General features: G+C 27.1%; 1 protein-coding gene across 2 annotated transcripts; it reads right to left on the bottom strand.

Annotated features, from left to right (window-relative positions):
* Positions 1 to 1,116: 1,116 nt before the first annotated feature.
* LOC100878192 (synaptic vesicle glycoprotein 2C) lies at positions 1,117 to 20,830 on the bottom strand. 2 transcript variants are annotated; one of them, XM_012289207.2, is made up of 10 exons: positions 20,679 to 20,830; positions 10,677 to 10,733; positions 10,006 to 10,167; positions 8,618 to 8,780; positions 8,340 to 8,461; positions 7,430 to 7,668; positions 6,536 to 6,714; positions 5,476 to 5,771; positions 3,951 to 4,238; positions 1,117 to 2,669 (listed from the first exon to the last, which is right to left on the bottom strand). In XM_012289207.2, exons 1-10 carry the CDS (start codon positions 20,713 to 20,715, stop codon positions 2,626 to 2,628), a joined length of 1,587 nt encoding a protein of 528 aa, XP_012144597.2. In that variant the 5' UTR covers positions 20,716 to 20,830; the 3' UTR covers positions 1,117 to 2,625. The 2 variants fall into 2 exon arrangements, with proteins under 2 accessions (XP_012144597.2, XP_003704995.2); XM_003704947.3 differs by lacking the exon at positions 20,679 to 20,830 and adding an exon at positions 11,197 to 11,230.
* Positions 20,831 to 21,100: the final 270 nt, after the last annotated feature.

Here is a 21,100-nt window from a genome sequence, read left to right as displayed (position 1 = left end):
TCGAAGAACCGACGCCGACTGAGCCTGGAAGGGGGTAGCAACCCTCGTACAAACACCGTATCCAAGGGGTACGTAGACTCGGTTGCTACGAAACTATAAGTTAATGATACGGGGCGGTTAAGACACGTGAAAAACGTGCAAAAAGAAAATAGCATTTTCCCGGGGGTATTGAACTTGATGCATCTTCTACTGCCTTCGATTCTCCGCAGGAATATTCAGTACAATTACCTCCTTACTTTAACGATTTTTGAACCGTGTAACTGTGTTTGTTACTGGTCGAAGTAATTGCGAAAGATATATGTAAGTTGTATGACATTCATACAAAATATTGATATGGAGATGGGGAGATGGAGGATGTAGAAATAGGAGAATATAAGAATAAAGAGAATATAGAGATGCGAAAGATTTGGCGAATGCAAGGATACATTGGAAATCGGAATATGAGGGATATGGGGATATGGGTGCTTTTGAGTTTCAGTTTATTTTTTTCAAGGAAGATGGCGTGTGGGTAAATTCGCCACCCATTCTAGTATATGTATACAAGATTACAATCTTATAACATCTTATACCTCATAATTACATCGCGGTACATTCAAATTCGTATGCTTCGAAATTCGTAAGTTCACATTCTATCTTATATCTAAATAAACACTATCTCATATCTATCTGGTGCTTGAGAATTTAAAAAGCTTAGGGATAGGGAGAATTAAGGATACATGGAATTTAGTGAGAGGGGGAACTTAAGAGTAAAATAGTGGAAGAATTTGGGTGTATATGAATGTGATAAACTAGAGATATACATATATGTAGAGTAATAAGGATCTAATAATACACTGCACAAAAAAAAAAATTTAGCATGGAAAAAGTCTTCGCAGAAATTGGCCAAGTTTGACTGACGGTAACTCCACCAAAAATCACCGTAAAATTATGTTTCTGTTTTTGTAATTGAAGCTTGAAATCTGTAGTTTAAGATACTATTAGATTTGATTTCATAAGTAGTGCATCCGTATCACTGCAACACCTTAAAAGCGAGGGCGTATTTGTATTTTACAAGTAGGTAAAGTCTTATATACAGCAAGGGAAGTTATAATTTGTAATATGAAGAACACACCTGACTTCATTGATTTACAAAAATTTATTATTCTTTCACATATTTGCATACATATCGTTCGCATTTACACATTTAACTTTAACATATATATATACAGACTTTAACGTTCATTTATGCACTCACTCGCGCAGCACACGAAACCTCATACTGAAAATGCCAACTGACAAATTGTAAGCAGGCTTGCAATAATTAGAATGAACATTTGATTTCAAATGTCCATTGAATATTTTGCACCTAAATGTTATGTGCTCTTTTGTCATTTATGTGATTCTGTTCAATATGGTAATGAAAAAATATTGAACAGAATATTAATTTAATTTAAATACGTGTTTGTGAGCGAACTTATTTTTATTAAACTAACATTCAATATTAATAAGTTCTTTATAAGCAAAATAATTTAATATTTTGCACAAAGTAATCTATTTGCTCAACTAGTTATTTAAATATCAGGTCAGTCCATAAATAATTTTGATTGTATTTACAATTTCAGTGTATTAAATACGTTATTAAAATACGTTCTAGAAAATAATGAAAAATATGTGAATCTTTATATTTTACAGCTGTATGAAGTTTTTCAATAATTTGTGTTTTTTTTTATTTGAAAAAGTTTTTTCATTTCGATTAATCTTTGATTTTAATTTTATCATGAATTTGATTTCATTTTTGATTCTTTCAGTAAAATTCAGTATATGAATTTTGTGCCTTCAATAAAGATATGTTTCTAAAATTGAGTTGCTAAAATTTTACATGACGCAAATACTAAATTTGCAGAATGATTACTTATGGAATGATCTAATAATTATTATATTAAATATTTCGATCACCAGTGACCGGCGTTGAACTAACCCTTCTTCGGATTTCCAAATTGACGAGAATACACAATTTGCTGTGGCCATTATTCCGTTTAAGTACCATTTCACCGAATTAATAAATGCAAACTATTTAATTTGCAGCTGAAACTTGCTGAGATAATAGAGGATTATCTGCACAAGTGTTCAAACACACTTACATTATATTACTATCTTTACTTGCCACGGAAAGCTCTGTAAAGAGGAGAAAACTATTGTACAAGTATTTTGCTATAGTTTGGCAATATAACGAGAGTCAATATAACGAAAGTGTGTAATTCTATAAAGCGTGTACGGTTTAAATTTTTTAACTAATCCGAAGAAGGATTAATAAAAGTGAATAAAGAAGTTTTTAAGTAGAATTGTAGCAATATTAATTTAGTAAAATATCAAGTAGAAAATTGAAATTATAAAATGGTGGATAAAGCGTGATATCGCACATGTGATTTACTGTGACGTTCAAGAAATTATTAAATCAAGAAAGAAATAATGAATAGCTGTCTTTTGCTCTACGTTCAACAACGTTGTACAACGAATTTGTTAGACGAACGATATTTGTGATGTTTAGGAAATTAGCTTGGAATGATCGTCCGTTGCACGTTGTAATAAGCGTAGAATATTTACTCTTCATCTCTTGTACTCTTTCGTCTTCGTATCGGGACACGTTCAACTCTTCTTTTTTGGGAGAACGAAGGCCAGCAATCCTCCAACTGGAAATAATTGAGTAAGTAATTAAAAATTTTGTATACAATCTTGCGTGCAGCTTTTTTGCGATTAGTTATTAACCTTCGAACGAAATGGTGTCAGTAACCCAGATATGTACAACCGTGTTTAGATTGGATATTAGGCACTCGAATTTTTAAACGAAAGACTTTCATGCATACAAATAATAGTAAATGAAGAAGCAGTTTTAAATTTTTTTCAATGAAAGGAGAATTTAGTATTAAATTATGTACAATCTAATATTATATTTAAATTGTTACAAAAATTTGTGTAATTTGCACAATTTAAATTTGATGAATTATGTCAATTTTTACTGCAACAATTTTATACATAATTTGTACATTTTGTATATAAATTTATATAAAGTTTGTAATTAAATAGTTTCGTCTAAATTTTGTTTAAGGTTAGTTCACTGTTACCCTGTCGTTCAAGGGTTAATTGTAGATTTTTGTGTGACAATAAATGCGAACATGATTTATTATGAAAGACAATAATAAAAAAAATTGTACATACAGAGAAAAATTTTCGAAAAATTCAAAAAGAGATATTTTTAAAAAACAAGAATAGAATATTTCATATTATAAATTCTTGATATAAGAAATATTTCTTACTAAAGCGTGTTGCATTCAACCTAATTAATTTACATTTTAACTCCATGATTTATATAAAATTTGCACAATATTAAAAAATATCAGTGACGCACCTTATGCGTCCTACACTGTCTAATCGACATACCATATGTGTCTTGTACAAAAATTAACATATAAGGAATAAAGTGTAAACAAAATTATTTATCTACATTCAATTTCATGATTTATATAAACTTTATTCAATAAAGAACAATAATGACGCATCACGTGCGTCTCCATTATACAACTGTTGACACACCACATGCGTCTTCTAAAGAAATTATAAATAACAAAGTTTATAAAGAATTATTTACCTAAAGTTGATTTTCTGTTTCATATGAATTTTGCATAATAATACAAAGGACGTACAATTTGCGTCCTACAAAGATAAATAATGAAATTTGAAAAGTATTGTACTTTACTTTTTATTTTGTGATGCACGTAAGCTTTGCATAATAAATAAAAATACTAAAGACGCACATGGTGCAACCTATAGTTTATTATTTGAATAAATTATGTTTAACTGAAAATTGATGCTTGTTTGAAAATAAATTAAAAATCGAGTTTGCATTTAATATAGTGTGAAACACTGTCATCGAATGTGTTAAAATCAGAAATTAACGAAGTGTCAATACTTACGGATGACTATACTGCCAACCAAGAAAATTGGAACCTCGCAGCTTATATCGAGCAACAATCCGAAAGCTAAATTACTAGCAATGGCGCCGATTCTACCGAAACATGTCATCATACAAATGGCGACGGCGCCTACGTGTGTTGGAAATATGTCGACCACGATGCTGCTAATGACGAAATTCGCCGTGACTATCATTAACGAGAACATACAGCTCACCATCAGAATTTGCAAGGAAGACGTAACGAAATAAATCAAGAAACCAAAGATGCCAGCCAACAACATTGTCGTCACTGAAAAGAATAATATATACAATTAGAACGTTGGGAGCTTGAATCATTTCTGAGTACGTATTAGTATTATTAGGATTACTATTAATTTTAAAGTAGTATGGAAGTCGAACTTTCTAAACTTTTGATATTAGTTTGACAACTTTGGAATTAGTGAGTTTTGTAGTTTTTTAATTTTCAGACTTGAGGGTTTTGGGAGTTTAAACTTTCAGGAGTTTGGCATTTCGGGACTTTGGGAATTTGGGGATTTGTTGCTTTGGAATTTTGGAAATTTGGGAATTGGGGTATTTATCATTTTGAGAATTCAAGAATTTGTCATTTTTAGAATTTGGAACTTTAGAATTTTAGAACTATGACTATTTGAAGCTTTAAAATTTTAGAACTTTGGTCATTTGGAAAATTTAGAGTTTTACAATTTTGGTAATTTGAAGGTTTAGAATTTTAGAACTTTGGTAATTTAGAACTTAAGAATTTTAAAATTTTGGTAATTTGGAATTTTAGAATTTCAGAACTTTGGTAATTTGGGACTTCAGAATTTTATAATTTTGGTAATTTGGAACTATGGAATTTCAGAACTTTGGTAACTTGGGACTTCAGAATTTTTGGACAATGACAATCTGGGATGTTAAGATTTGAAGACTTTGAGAATTTGATATTCTGGGACTTTGGAACTTTAGAGTTTTAGAAGTTCAACCTTGATACTTTGGAACCTTGAAAATTTGCAATCTTAGAGACTTAGGAAGATCTAGAAAGTTAGAGATTTTGAAGACTTGAGATTTTAGAACTTTAGGTATTTGGAAATGTCATACTTTGGAACCTTGAGACTTTAAAACTTTGGGATATTGAAACTTTAATACTTCAGGCTTTAAAAGTTTGAAACCCTGTTACTTTGAGAATTTGATAACCCCTTAGCCTACAAGTTTTTCAGCAGGTTCATTCAGAGCCTAATACTGCAGCGTTAAAGTAAATAAAGAATATTGAAACGTTAGGTATATTTTGGATTTACCAGTCTTTAATCTTTAATCATACCAACTGCAATTGGTATCAAAACTCGATTTTCATGCAAATACGATTTAGCTTTATCACATTTGAATTGTAACGTCACGAGTCTAATTCGATGGGTGCTAAGGGTTAATTTGAAATTTTTGGAATCTAGAACTTTGTGTCCCATGGTTTATGAAAACTTGCAGCTTTAAAAAAGGAGTCAAGCAGGACTTAAATTTGAATATTTGAAATTTACCTGGGATAGTTCTTCTGCCAACACGATTTGCCAAATAACCGGACACGATATTTCCAAGCAAACAGAAAGCATTGATGGTTAACGAGTTAATGAACACCATCTGATCCATGTTGGGAGAGCACTCTTTCACGATACTCGTGGAATCGATTAAAATATTTTTTGCAACTGTTGCTGCAGGTTGTAGATTTGTTTCGTGCATTAATTTACAAACGCTGACTGTTCTGTTCGGATGTAAGTTATGGTAGTTCTCGAAACGGTTGAACAGTTCTGGTAGCCACAAACCGAAACCATAGTATCTGTAAATAATCAGTTCTATTTTATTATTACTCATTCAATTGTGTTTACTAAAATAAATCTACAAGACGTAATTTTATATTCACATGTTTTGTAAATAATCAGATTTATAAATAGTTGGGTTGTATGTGTTAATAAATTCATAAAATGGATAAATTGTTGAACATATTTAAATTTTAATAGATTTAGGAGTACAAATGTGGAAAGTGTGGTAATTGTGATACTCTTACTTTTTGAAGAAAGGAATATTGAAAATCGTTTTAAATGTTAATTGGTTGCAGTGAATCGTAAATATTTGTTGCAAAATAACATTATTATAAATTATCAGAAAAATGTTTAGCTGTTTTATTTTTATATGATACTATAAACTTTATTATGTTTTTTATATTTTTTATATCTAAAATCAAAAACATTTTAAATTTTGTGTTATATTTTTGTTATGTATGAAGTTAAAATTTTACATTTTGAATTAATATATTTTTTATGAATTTATAATACATTTTATATTTTATATACATAAAATCAAAATGTATTTTAAATTATATATTATATCTTTTGTACACAAGGTGACGATTCATTTTAAATATTTTTATTTATGACTCATATTCTATTAACTGCAAACTTTTCAAAATACAGTGCAAACTCTCGTTACACAATCTCTTAAATTTTGAAAAAAAAAAGTTCTCAATTATTGAAAATATTTATTAGTATTATAAATACTTTATAAAAACGTTATGTAATTTGTAATAAGTTATGAAAAACTTACCCAAACATGTTCGCGAAATAAATGGACCAACACAGGAGTGCATATTTCAAAAGCGGTGGTGATGCAAGGCAACGCATTTGTTGCCAAATATTCTTCAATAATCCCATTAATACACTGTCTTTATTGGATCCTGCCTTGTTGGTAACATTCATCGTATCATCAGGTAACAATATTTTCACCTAAACAAAACAGATAACCATTCTCATTGTTAATTAAAAGACTACGTGCTTATTTACAATTTTATTATTAGAACGAACGATATAAAATTATTATGAAGTTTCACTGTTATCTATTTCCAATATTATATTTTAACGTTATAATAAATAAGAAACGGAAAATTTGTATAGTCGTTGTATAATAGTTGGGTAGGAAAAAAATAAATCTTCAATTGAAAAGTATAAATTAAATTAAAAATAATTAAAGAATAAAATAACTTGTGGAAAATTTGAAGAGTAATATAAATATCAAGGTATTTAAACTATTAGATAAAAATGTATATAATAATAATTTATAAAAATGCAGGTATAAGAAATATTGATGAAAAATAATTATTATTTTAGATGAAGCAAAGGACACGTAATCAAATGTGGTTACTAATAACTTAAGAAGGTGCATGTGATTAAGCCCTTCCCGTGCCATTTATTTAACATATATAACATTAAAACGAACAAAGAAAATTAAAATGTTGTAACTATTTTATATTCAGGGATCCTTGTAATGTAACATATAGCTGGACCTAAATTTCAAGTTAAAGAGTATTCAAAATTTGAGTAAGGTTTGTCACATTTGAACTGCAAGTGCGTCATGAGTGAGACTCGTCAAAACGCGGGAAGGGGTTAAGCATTCAATTAAAAACGAAAAAAAAGAAGTGTACTCGTCATTCATTATACTTACGGGATACTCGTCTTCGTGGTGTCCGGTGTTTATCGCATAGATTTTTCGCAAAATGGCTAACGCCTCCTCTGTTTTACCTTGAGAGACGAGAAATTTCGGACTTTCGGGATATCTGGTAGCTATCAAAGTTATTAATAATGTTGGTATTCCAATAACGGCTAAAAAGAGACGCCAAGAGTTATAAAGTATCCCACTAAATTGATATGAAATCGGTAGTGGTATAATAATCCAAGCTAAACCTAAAGGAAAGAACAAAAATAAAAATGCATATTAATTTTTCCATCATTTTTTGTAAATGTTAATATATAAATTATATGTAAATTGTATGCAACAAATTGTAAGTTACGATAATTAGTGGTTAACTGATACTACAAATTCGGTTTAATTAAATAATAAAAAATTGGAGAGAAAATTATTAATATTCAATTAATGATATATAGATCATTATTAATTAGGTGTTTCTATATCCATCAACTTTTACTGGAATATATCATAGTATTTACTTATTATTGTATTTTTACAAACTTTTTTTATTATTTATGCTAAAATTAATGTTATGTATTTACATAGTATTGTGTTGAATATTGCAGCGAAGAAATTATAAGTTAAAAATTTACGTACAGTTGTTTTATACAATAATACTGAAACAAACTATACGACGGTAAAAAATGATATAGAAAATATAAAAGTAATAGAAGAACGTTAATTGAGTAATATTAATCTGACTTAAATAACTGATGAAATAATATTAATCTAAATGAAACAATGAATGAAATAATATTAATTTGAATTAAGTTACGAGTTAAATAATAAAAATTTGAAATAAATAATTAAATAATACTAGTGTGAAGCGAATAGTTAAGTAAGTAATATTTGCTAGATTATTTTGCCTAAGAAACAAACAACTTACCAGGCAATATTAGCCACGACAGTGTCCAGAAGAAACCAACGTAACATATAGTTTTCACTCTTTGTTTCTCCGCATGAAATTCACCGAGGTACGAATAGACTAGAGAACCCGGAGCACCAATGCTAAAATAATAAAATATTGCGTTACGGTTTAAAAATGATTCATTGATTGAAATGATCAATTATTACAAATAACGTAATAAGTGATCAATTAATAATTCATGTACATATTATTATAATATATTCATACTATTTAATTCGATTAATTTATGTACTCACAAAAAACCACTGAGTGCTCTGAAAATTAACAGAACATTGAAACTCTGAGAGAAACTGCCTCCAATTGATAAAAGGCTATCACTGAATAAAGTTACGAGAAGAATGTATCTTCTGCCATAAGCGTCTGCGAACACTCCCCAAAGTAGGGAGCTTACAACTCCACCTGAAAGAAAATAATGTAATATTAATTGTACAGGTAATTAAACATGGAAATAATAGTGATAATAACTAAAATTATTTTACAAAATAACAAATTTTAACTTATTTTATATTTTTCAAAATAACAATAGAAGATAAATATCACAGAAAACGAACTTTTTAATTCGAGTAATTTTTAAATCTAAACTTATTTTGCATATTTATTTTTCATTGCATTTTATCTTTTTTTAAATTTGTTTCTGAAAAATTTAATGAGAAATTTAATTAGATTTGTTCATACATACGACATTAAAATTTGCTCATTTCCACTTTTCTAACTAGAAAATTCATTTAAAGCACAATTGAAAGAGACACACAATGAGTTAATTCAACTCTCACTTTACCTCGTGCTTTTACTTTTAAGCCATTAAACAATAACCACGGTGGATACTCTTCTAACGATAAAGTTAATCGACTTTAATCGCGCAAACGGCGAGTAGGATGTTATATAAAAACTGGTCTTCAATTTTGCTAATGAAATAAGTGCTGTCGAACGTGTCCGATATGTTACAATAAATGTTCACTACTAATTGAAACAACTCTATATCTTTACAGAACAAACTAAAAAATAAACTTTTCATAATGTATTTTCGCTATCACTTTTCATGTAGAGAACATATTTGAATCATATTTTGTTTACGATTAAAAACTATTGCGACGCGTTTATTAATGACTTTTCTTATTTTTAATAATTAAGTATTATAATACTTTATTTTGTAATTATTTAAAATACTTTAAAATACAGTTACATATTTAAGCATTTACATATTTATAACCATTCTCATTTTTAATTAAAAGAATATGTGCTTATTTACAATTTTATTGTTAGAATGAACGATATAAAATTATTATTAAGTTCTACTGTTATCTATTTCCAATATTATATTTTAACGTTGTATATTTCTATATTTATCTATTTGTATATTTCTATATTTATGTACTTGTATATTTATATATCTACATATTTATATTCATATATTTATTATAAATATGAAATTAAAAATACATATATGGTCAATCGAAATAATTTAATATGCAAGCATATCATTGACTTAAATAATATTTTTTTTATACATAGTATTGTACAATATTGTTTCAGACCATTGAAATAGAGTGAAATATAATAATCTAGTCATGTAATAGAAAGTAAGTATATTTTCAGATAAAATTAAACAGATCTTTAAACTTACCTAATAGGAAGGCGACATTTAAGAGTCCTTTTTGTTCGGATGTCAACTTGAGATCGCATTCCGCAGAAGGCAAAATGTATGCGTTTATGCCATTTTGACATCCAACGCAGAGAAACATTATTCCACACAGCAGCAAGAAACCATAGTGAAACTTTCCGTATCCTGAAATATTTTAATGTATTATGAAAAAATCATGCAAGTACCATAAAGTATTAATTATTATAATAAAGTATTAATACATATATCCAAGTATCAAGATACATATGGATATGTATCTTGCTTATGTTAATGTAATAATATATATATTAAGGTAATTATATGTATAATAGTATAAATTATAAATTATCATTTTATATATCTTTCACTAATATTATATAGTTATAATAGTATATAATACTAATATTATAATAATTTTAATAGTTATTAATAAACTTCTTATTTAATTATTAAATAGTTTTCAAGTATAAAAATTTAAACAAGTCTTCGTTTAATTAAAATGTCAATTCGAAGTCTAAAATATTTCTTTTCTGGAATATTGTTTGAAAAAATAGTTAAAAAATCTCGAGTTACACAAATAATAATTTAGTATAATTTCTGACTTTTAACGTAAGCAGTTTTTTCATCTTTTCTTAAAAAAACAATACATTTAATTAAATAAAAGGAATTCTTACCGCAAAGTGTAATTGCCTTCTCAAAATCTGCAGTCCCTTCTTTAGCACCATTATTTTCTGAAATCAGAATGCATTTATGTTAACTATAATTATTTCAATAAATACCTACATAAACTTAAACAAATAAATATTTAAAGAAATAAATTAAAATCTTTATTTCGAATGCATCAATTCCAAAAATTGTAATTTTTATCTTGATTACATTAATCTGCAAAATTATTACAAATTAATTAATTCACACATTTATTTCGTAAACTTATTATCTATCAAAGTTATTGAATGAACGTATTTACACGTGATTGTTTATAATCAAACACGATAAATAAAGTGTAATGTTCCATTGAATGAAGGAAAAAATTCCATTTTACATTTCATCAGTAATGTAATAATTGCTGTAGAACGTTCATTCGATAAACTGAATATCAGTTTTTTTTTAATTGTTATTGAGATCTGTCCGACTGAAAGTTATGACGACCTCTCGACAGACAAATTCAATGGGCTTCATTTACTGTGCATTTACCATCAATTGCTGGTGTCATCTTGATTGTGCTAATAGTAATTAAAAACAACCTGATGAAATAGGAAGAATTTAGCTTAATATTTTCCTGCGTTTTCGGTTGTATCTATTTTGGGAATTTTCTATTGATCTAATTTATTTATATATTCTAAATATAATTTTTATAATTTTATTTAATGATATACACTTCTGTTTATAAGTCACTTTATAAGTCTAGACTATTGAGTAGAGTATAATTTTTAGTTTTGCAAATAAAATTTCGGGAGTATGAGTCAGAATTTGAAATGTGTTATGCTTTATCTCCTCTCTACTATCGTTCTTAAAACACATTTAATATTTTTGTATTTTTCATCATTTATTCCACAACCGTGATATTTTTGCACGAGGACGCCTCAAGAAAAATACAAATTTTATTTTTAGTCAAATATTAATATTTAAAATCAATAAATATGTGATTATGTGATTAATGATAAAAAATCGTGAAATTATTGCAAAAGAAAAATTGTAAGAGGTAATAATAATTAAAATGTTTTAATTTCATTTACCTTCAGTTTCTAATCTTTATATCATTTTTTCTATATTTATTGTTAAAACTGTAGATTATACTTTAATTGAAACATTATTTTATGTGTCATAATTTTTAGTGTAAACAAAATTGATATTTTCTCAAACTATGATAAATTTAATTTTTCAAAATAACTTAATATTTTGCTTTATTTAAAGACTTATTTTAATATTTACATTTATGAAAGACTATTTATTTAGATATTTTAATTCGTCAAAGACTATTTATTTTAATATTTTAATTCACAAAGACTATTCATCTCAATGCTTCAATTTATCTAAAATAAAATTATTCGCGACACCCATAAAATTCAAACTTCACACAATTTAATAATTTTTTATCACGTGATCATTTTAATAACATGTAATAATTTACAGGTTTCATAAATGAAAAATGGAATTTTTCGACGGAAAGAAGTAAGTAAAGAGAGCATGGTCAGAGGGAAGACTAACGTAGATAAAAAACTCTGTCTATCTGAGCATTTAGGGAAACAGCTTTGGGTGTGTCGTTATTATGATTGCGTGTGGTTTTCCATTCACCCAGTATGTTTCGTTCGTCCGTGCTTTTCCATTCTTCGAAACGAATCAAACCGAAAACATCTCGACAAGTTAAGCTTCGTATAATTTGTTTCTTGCAAGATCTTTTTTAATTACTAGTTCTATGCATTTTGGTCACATTATCGAGATCGATTGTTAAAAAACGTTATTAATATTATTATTAAACGTTATTATTAAAAGACATTATTAATGTTATTATTAAACGTTATTATTAAAAAACATTATTAATGTTATTATTAAACGTTATTATTAAAAAAAGTTATTAACGTTATTTTTAAAAATCGTTATTAACATTATTATTAAAAAACGTTATTAACATTATTATTGAAAAATGTTGTAACGTTATTATTAAACGTTATTAATGTTATTATTAAAAAATGTTAATAACGTTACTATTAAACGTTATTAGTAAAGAACATTATTAATATTATTATTAAACGTTATTATTAAAAAAAGTTATTAACATTATTATTAAAAAACATCATTAACGTTATTACTAAACATTATTATTAAAAAATGCTACAAATAGTTATTAAAATAACATATGAATATATTATTCAAAATCTTAATCTACCCTAATTTTTCTTAACAATGAAAATACACTGAAAGAATGAATTATAATGTAAAATAAATTAGCATGCAAGCGTAGTAACTTGATCCTGTACAGTTTTTCAGGTGCGTCAGTCACAATTAGCCGCCCATTATCATAGTAAATAATAATAAAGAAAAATACAAATAAAGAAAGTCGAGATGTTATGTCAATTTTGTATAATTGAATAAACGATTATCGAGTAATCTTCACACACAAATTTTGTATAAGACAACAATAAATAATTCTATTCTATATCTTAAAACACAACAGTTATTCCAAAAATAACAAGTAACGTTTAACGTCAATATAACCTCTTGTTCAAAATATTTATTTTAAACTCCCCAAACATATTTTCAGTCTACAAGGAAATTATCGTTCTCATGTACCTTCGTTTTATTCTAAATTTATAGTTGAAGATTATTATTTGACCAGCAGCAAAAATAGCGTATTTATCAGTTTAAATTTTGAATTGAACGCCATTGTTTACAGAATAAAGAGACGGAGAGAGTAATCTGAGAAAAGAGAAAGATGCAGATAGCAACAGTTCGTGCAATTAGAATCATCAAGTAAATTAATCATATAAGTTGAATAATTAATTTAGTTCTGCTTCGAGTGTGTTAGTCAAGACATAAATAACTCGTGATTGACCAACAATGTTTGGCTAATTAAAAGAGAGGATATGTTGTTGCAAAATTGTATTGAATATGAACGATATTGTACAGAAGATGATTAAGAACTGATAAGAAGATGATTAAAAATTGTTTTCATGATTTATCGAAAATTCGGAAATTGGGACTTACATAAGGAGACTTCAACGGTCTGTGACCCAGAATTATTATAGTTCGTGGAGTCTGAATCCGCGTCCTTATTATAGACGTTCAATGATAAATTCACTATTTTGATTCTAAATTTATCGATGATTCGATTCTGCTAGGATATAATTATGTTGGGATATAATTATGAAATAGGATTCTTTTAATGCTCATTTGAGAAGTGTTGAATACTATGTCTGAGGTGTTTAGGATAGGTTGTTTGAAAGTCTTACTCATCGAAAATTGCAGCATCTAAATAGCAAATTACGAGTATTTAATTTTGGGATGAAACTTAAATGTTTTGATAGGAGGAAATATGTAGTTTGAAAATTTTTAAGTATGGAAGTTTGATAATTTAGTAATTAAATTTAGTCATTTAAAAGTTTAGAGATTTAGCGATTTACAAATTTACAAGTTTACAAGTTTACAAAGTTAGGAATTTAGAAATCTAGAAATCTTTTAACCTACAAATTTTGAAATTAAAAAATGGAGAAATTTATGAATTTAGAAATTGCGAAATTCCTAAATTTCTGTGAAAGAAACTAAGAAATTGAGAAATTGAGAAACTGAGAAACTGAAAAATTGAAAAATTGAAAAATTGAAAAATTGAAAAATTGAAAAATTGAAAAATTGAAGAATTGAAAAATTGAAAAATTGAAAAATTGAAAATCTGGCAAACTGAAAAACTGAAAAATTGAAAATTAAGAAACTGAGAAATTAAGAAACTGAGAAGTCAACCAGCATTACAAATCTGCTCACAATAACATCATGCAAATGATTTTGCTCATTTCGTGAATCATCAGATATCATTTGAAAAATTAGGATTTCACAGAACTAAAGAAAATAATGTCAGTCGTTCGATTATGCTCTATAAGCGATAAATACGCAAACAATTAAGAAAATTACAGTCCCTATTGTTTAGCTGTTTAGCATTCAAATGTAGTACATCTGCGGATCAGCCATGCGTTATTTTTTTTTAGCAGTCAGAAGTTTCGAGCATAAAGTTGTAACAACTATGACGATGGGATGTAATTATCGTAACTTGAGTAATAATTATCCTTGTGATGTTCCGTATGATCTCTTTAATGCAGGGACACTCGGTGACAGATGTTGTATTCTGTGAAATGTTAAAAACAAGTCTATTTCAGACGTCAGTAAACAACGAAAATCGTGTTGTCCTAAATAGGCAATTATTACAGAATTATTGTCAACAATTGCTTTTATCGATTCATTAATATTTTATTAATTTTACTGTTTAATTTTACTATGTGTGAATGTGAATTTGTAGGAACACTTCTAAATTTTTGTTTGTAGCTACTAAAACAATATTTTATTATTATTATCTTGTTTTTAACTTTATTAACTTTATCTTGTTTTATTAAAACTATAGACTGTCTTACATTTATAATAATAATCATATGATTAATAGATAGTCTTAATCGTGATGAAAACACCCTTGCATAAATTTACGAATAAATATAATAATAGGGTTTGAAAGTGTAATAGTTCATTGATAATAGAATTTAAAAGTATTACAGTGATTCAAAACTAACAAATTTTAGTACAAGACAAATTTTGATTAATAATAGTAACAAGGAACTAATACGAATTTATTTAGAAAATGTACGAAACAATTAATCAACAATTAATCATAATGGTATTACTAATAATAGAAACGTATTTATCTGTTAGTAATCAATACTGCAATTATTATAAATATTGTCAAATTTATTTAGTATACAATACTATGTTTTATTGAATTATTGTACTGTAATTTGTTATGCTGTGATTATAACAGTTATTATGTAATGTAATTAGCAAATCATTTATATAATTATATATCATTGTATTATCTCATAGCCTTTTTTTAGCCAAGATTATTATTTATTAATAAAAAATTTGTTCCTTGTTTTATAGTAAATATTACTATTACTATTATTAATACAAACATTAATAATAGTTTAATGTTTAAGGTATTATTGTTAATTATAAAGTATTATCCTATATTGATGTATTCAGGACATAGTAATTATATCACTCAATGTAACAATAAATATTAATAAACAAATATATAAATGTATGTAATATAACACAGTCCATATTAACCACAAATTATTACGAAAGAAATAAATCAGGAAACGATGCATTACTGAAAACTCTCATTGTTTATTCTAAATTGAGTTTGACGTAAAAAAAGGAAGAGAGCTTGCAATTTTATTAATCTTTCAACAACAATCGAACATTCACGTTGAACGGTTGTTCGTTGACGTAGAAAACGAAGCGTATCGCATAGGTTGAGATTATATGGAATGAAGCAATTTTAAGTGACGCAAGAGAACACCTTTCCGAAAGCACGTTCTTAAATATTTTTAATTAATACCGGCGAATTCGCTGAGATATAACATTGCCGATTGTCCACGCAATCGTATTTGTCAATTTTGTGCCTTTCGAGTATTCTGAATGGGGTCAATTACTATCGGAAATGAAAAAAGGAAGATTTTTATGAAAAATTTGCGGAAAATTAATATTTTTATACATTCTACATATTTCTGTATTATTGACTGTTACTACTATTAATAATTTAAATAACATATTTATCTATTTAATTACTTAAGTTTGTAATTTTAATACTAAACTTATTACTAAGAGTCTCAATTACTAACTCAAAGAATCTTATTACTTAAAGTCTCAAACTTTAAACTTGCATTTAAAGTATTTGCATCGAAATATAATCGATAATCGCATAAATTTTTCGGGCAAAAATTTGTACATTTATGTAATAACAGAATTTCTATAATGACCGATAATTTCGATTCAAGAATTATCTCGTTGCAAAACTTAGGTTATCGAAATTCACTCGATTATTTTCTTTTTTCGTGCGAAATTTCACACTCCTTTAATCAAAAAAGTGATATAAAGTCACATGTCTTATATCAATAAAATGGTATATCAATTGTATGTCATGTGTTAATGTTTAATTGTACTTGTCAAATAGATCTTATATAAGTATACTTAATAGTAATTGATAAGAGCCTATATTATTATTAAGTGATCTTACTGAAAAATTACGGAAGTACCTATTTTCGTTAAAAAAGAAGGATATCCGTCTCTCAAAAGGTTATATCTCAAAATAACACGCACATTTGCTTTTTGTTTTTGATTCTACTACTACTTCCTCGTACTACGAGTTCGTTGGACCTGCTCCAATGATATTTAGATCACAATGAATCCCGAGATCGAATTAAAATCCAACAGAACTCAAAATATAGTACGAAAGTTTATCAGACAAAAATAGAATTATTGATAAACACATTTCATAAATGTTTTGAATTGCATTCGTTATTTTTTATACCTTCTGCTTTCATTCTTAACTGTTCTTCGATGTTATTAATAATTTAATAATACTTCCGTTATAAGTGTTTGAACCTTGCACGTGAAAAGTGTTATGTAAAATGAATTCAACAATAACCTTTTCTGTGCGAGAGTAAAAGCAGTCGTTTATATTTTGTTTAAAAATTACGGAAATATGAGCACAACAAATGTTATAATGAGGTACTAATATTAAATTGTTTTTTCAGATCGTTTTGTTAACAAAGTTACATTCTTGAAATTACGTGTTTGTTTACTAAAATGATTATTAATGGCGTTTATTAATAAACAAATTTTTTATTTATTTCCGCGAAATTTGTACTTGCATAAACGAATTAAAATTGCTAGGTTTTATATTATTTATACGGTAAATATATATTATAACGTTTGCAAACATATAAAATAGTATAAATGTATACTATAAGTTTTGCAAGTTATAAAATGGTATAAATATGTGCTATAATTTTTATAAATATGTAAAATAATATAAATCTATACTATAATATTTGCAAATACATAAAATAATATAAATGTATCCTATAATATTTGTAAATACATAAAATAATATAAATGTATCCTATAATATTTGTAAATACATAAAATAATATAAATGTGTACTATAGTATTTGCAAATATATAAAATAATATTAATGTATACTATAATATTTGCAAATATATAAAATAGCATAAATGTATACTATAATTTTTATAAATATGTAAAGTAAATGTGTACTACAATTTCTACAAATACATAAAATAGTATAAATGTATACTGTAACATTTATAATATAAATAATTAATTAACAGTAATAATATAGTAATGGATACACAGAATTTATATTGGATAATATATTAATAAATTTATGAAGTAAAAGGCTGTGTTAACGGAACCAAATACACGTGGCAACTTCCGAATCGTATCGATTTTAATGTATCGTCCTTGTAACAATATTTTTGATACCGGATGGTGAATTAATGCATTGTTTAAAGAATACTAACGAGTACGAAATGGGTGATACACCTCTCACGTATTTCGTGGGACACACAATACATTGCCTGAAATAACTAGATTCACCACCTTCCGAAATAACTATCGAACGAGGTGAACAACCAGATTTGTTAAAATGACGGATTCCGCAATGCTTATGCCAAGTTACGGTAATTAATGCGTTCGATATGATCTATTTACTATGTTATTATCGTGTTGTTACGTTATTATTACACCTATAATATCACACTAAAGACACTTACATATTGTTACATATGAATTACATATGAAGACGTTCACAATTAATTGTAAGTTTGCACTCTTTAAATATTTTATAGCAAAATTGATTAAATTTCATCGTAAAAGAGTAAAAAAATTTAGCACAAGTTTTTCTGCAAATTATATTATATATTATTCTAATTATATTGTATTATATTAATTTGAATTACAATTATTTAAAAATTGTAATTTATAGAATTTTAGTATCTTATTATTCTGCAGGAAAGAATGTGAATGTCGTTTTAATTCATTTATATAAGGTCGATATCTACATGTACATATTTTAGATTAGACAATAAATTAAGCGGTTCATAACGAATTGGAGGTAAAATTCTTAAAATTCAAATTACTATATAAAATTAAATTAAAATAAAATTATTATTAATTTTTTAATTTATAATATATATTATTAGTGAATTTACCATGAATGTTAGGTTAGGTTCCCACCCCCTCCCCATATAAAGAATACAAATTCGTATATCATTGTCACCACTACAAAATTTATGAATATTTATTAAAAGTTTTTATTACTTTTTAAAATATTGTTACCATCCTATTTGTAATATAGTACATTTATAATGCATATGTATAGTTGTTAACTTTAGTTTTACTGTTACAACTCCACCACTATAAATTCTAAGTCACCCACGTCACATAAAAAAAACAAGAACTTCACTATGTCAAGTGAAAATAAAAATTGTTAATATACCTGACCCTTAATTTACACAATACTCAAATTGTGATATCTGATCAATACGAAAGATTACGAGAAAATTTTGTTTTACGCGGAATAATTTCGATTTAAAAAATATGATAAACATCAGAAATTAGATGAACGATCTTTTCATAGTTTAGTAAATAAACAAGCTTTTTATTCATCATTATACTTTTGTGATTTTATTTTAAGCTTTAAAAAATATATTTATGCAAAGAAATATTATCATTTTATCAGTAATTTGTAAAACTTGCTCCTCAATTATTGACATATATGCAAACTGCACACTTATTTGTGACTTGGTGCAAATAATGCAATTTTGTCGAAAAAATAAATTAATATTGACAAATAATTACGTTAATCTACATTTTATCATTCTCTTTTTTATTTTTTAACTTCATTTTTAATTCCAAAACAAATGCGTATCGTAAGTATAGTATGCACAATATTCACCTTGCAAACAAGTATAAAAAACAATGTCAAATTCTATTCAGAAATATTTAAAGTAGCATATGTATATGCTGATTTCAAACTTTATCTAAACTTTCTTTTTGCGTATATTCTACCATTTTTAAAATGCACAAACAAGCTATAATTCCCTCCTTTTCATGCATCAAGGTCTCAATTTAGAATAACAAAAATTTCTGTGTCAAAAATTATTCGAACATGAAACTTTCAACTTATATTTAAGTTTCTCTCAACTTATTAACCTAACCAATATTCATGTATACATTGACATTGATACCCGGTGCATCAAGCAACAGGTACATTTTTATATACAGTGTCTTGCTATAAGCACCACCTTCACATACACAAAAAATACTTTTACTGACTCTAATTTCTCAAATTGGTGAATACTATTTATTATTAATATGTGAATATTATTTAATAACATTGGTACAATTTTCATTAAATCACATATGTATTTTTGCATACTATATATTGCTATTAGAACCATTTTTTCACATACTCAAATATATTTGTAGCGACTAATGTCTTAAATTTATGAATACTAACACTGCTATTTGTTACACCATGCCATAGATACGTTTGTATTTACAATCATTCTAGCTATCATTTTCACATACACAAAAAACATATTTTTAGTGACTCTAATGTATCAAATTAATGAACACTATTATTGGTATTTGTTGAGCCAGGTTACTCTACATATAGTATGCTATCATAGGTACCATTTTCAAACAATACATGTTTTTAACTATTCCTCGATGTTATTAACAATTTAATAATACTTGCGTTATAAGTGTTTGAACCTTGCACGTGAAAAATGTTATGTAAAATGAATTTAACATTAACTTAATAATTTCTCAAGTATATGAATGCTGACACTGATTCCTTCTGCACTACAAACATATTTATACACAGCATATTTGTAAAAATACCGTTAAACACGAAAGTGTACTATCTATAACATATGTCAACGAATGACATATTGATTGACATTAATATTTGTTGCACTAAGTGACAGTATTTACTGTGTTATCATAGATACATTTTCACGCGCACAAAATTAGCGACTCTAATAATTCGACCACCCACTTACATGGAAGAAGCGTGTTACGAAGAAAATAAATATTAGATACTAACCTACGGTATAGGACAAGGTGGTGATCTGATTAACCATTCTAAGTTCGTTGGTCAGAGCCCAGACGAAGACTGTTCGCGGAAAGCTTGTTTCTTCGCGAGCGCCGGTGGAAAACGTTCGCGAGATCCACGGTCGCGTCGCTTTAAATATTGTCATGCGCTTGCAAGATCGGCTCGTGACGATCAAGAACACGATTCGTCAAGTCGAAAATCGGACTCCCTCCACTATTTTCTCGACGAAGATCCACGTGCAGAACTGATTTTGCATCCACGCTACTTCGTATCGCTCGTTCGCCACGCCGGTGACGCACGCGACATTTCTCGAGTTTTCAGATTTCCATCGAGAAATTCCACGGGAATACGCGTTCCCTCGTGCACGATGCTTTTTCTTCGTTTAATCGCACTCGTTCGATATCGTGGATTTA

This window comes from Megachile rotundata, chromosome 7 (assembly GCF_050947335.1).
Source record: "Megachile rotundata isolate GNS110a chromosome 7, iyMegRotu1, whole genome shotgun sequence".
Classification (NCBI taxonomy): Eukaryota; Metazoa; Arthropoda; class Insecta; order Hymenoptera; family Megachilidae; genus Megachile; species Megachile rotundata.
The sequence above is the reverse complement of the archived record's forward strand: the minus strand, read 5'-3'. Positions and strand labels throughout refer to the sequence as shown.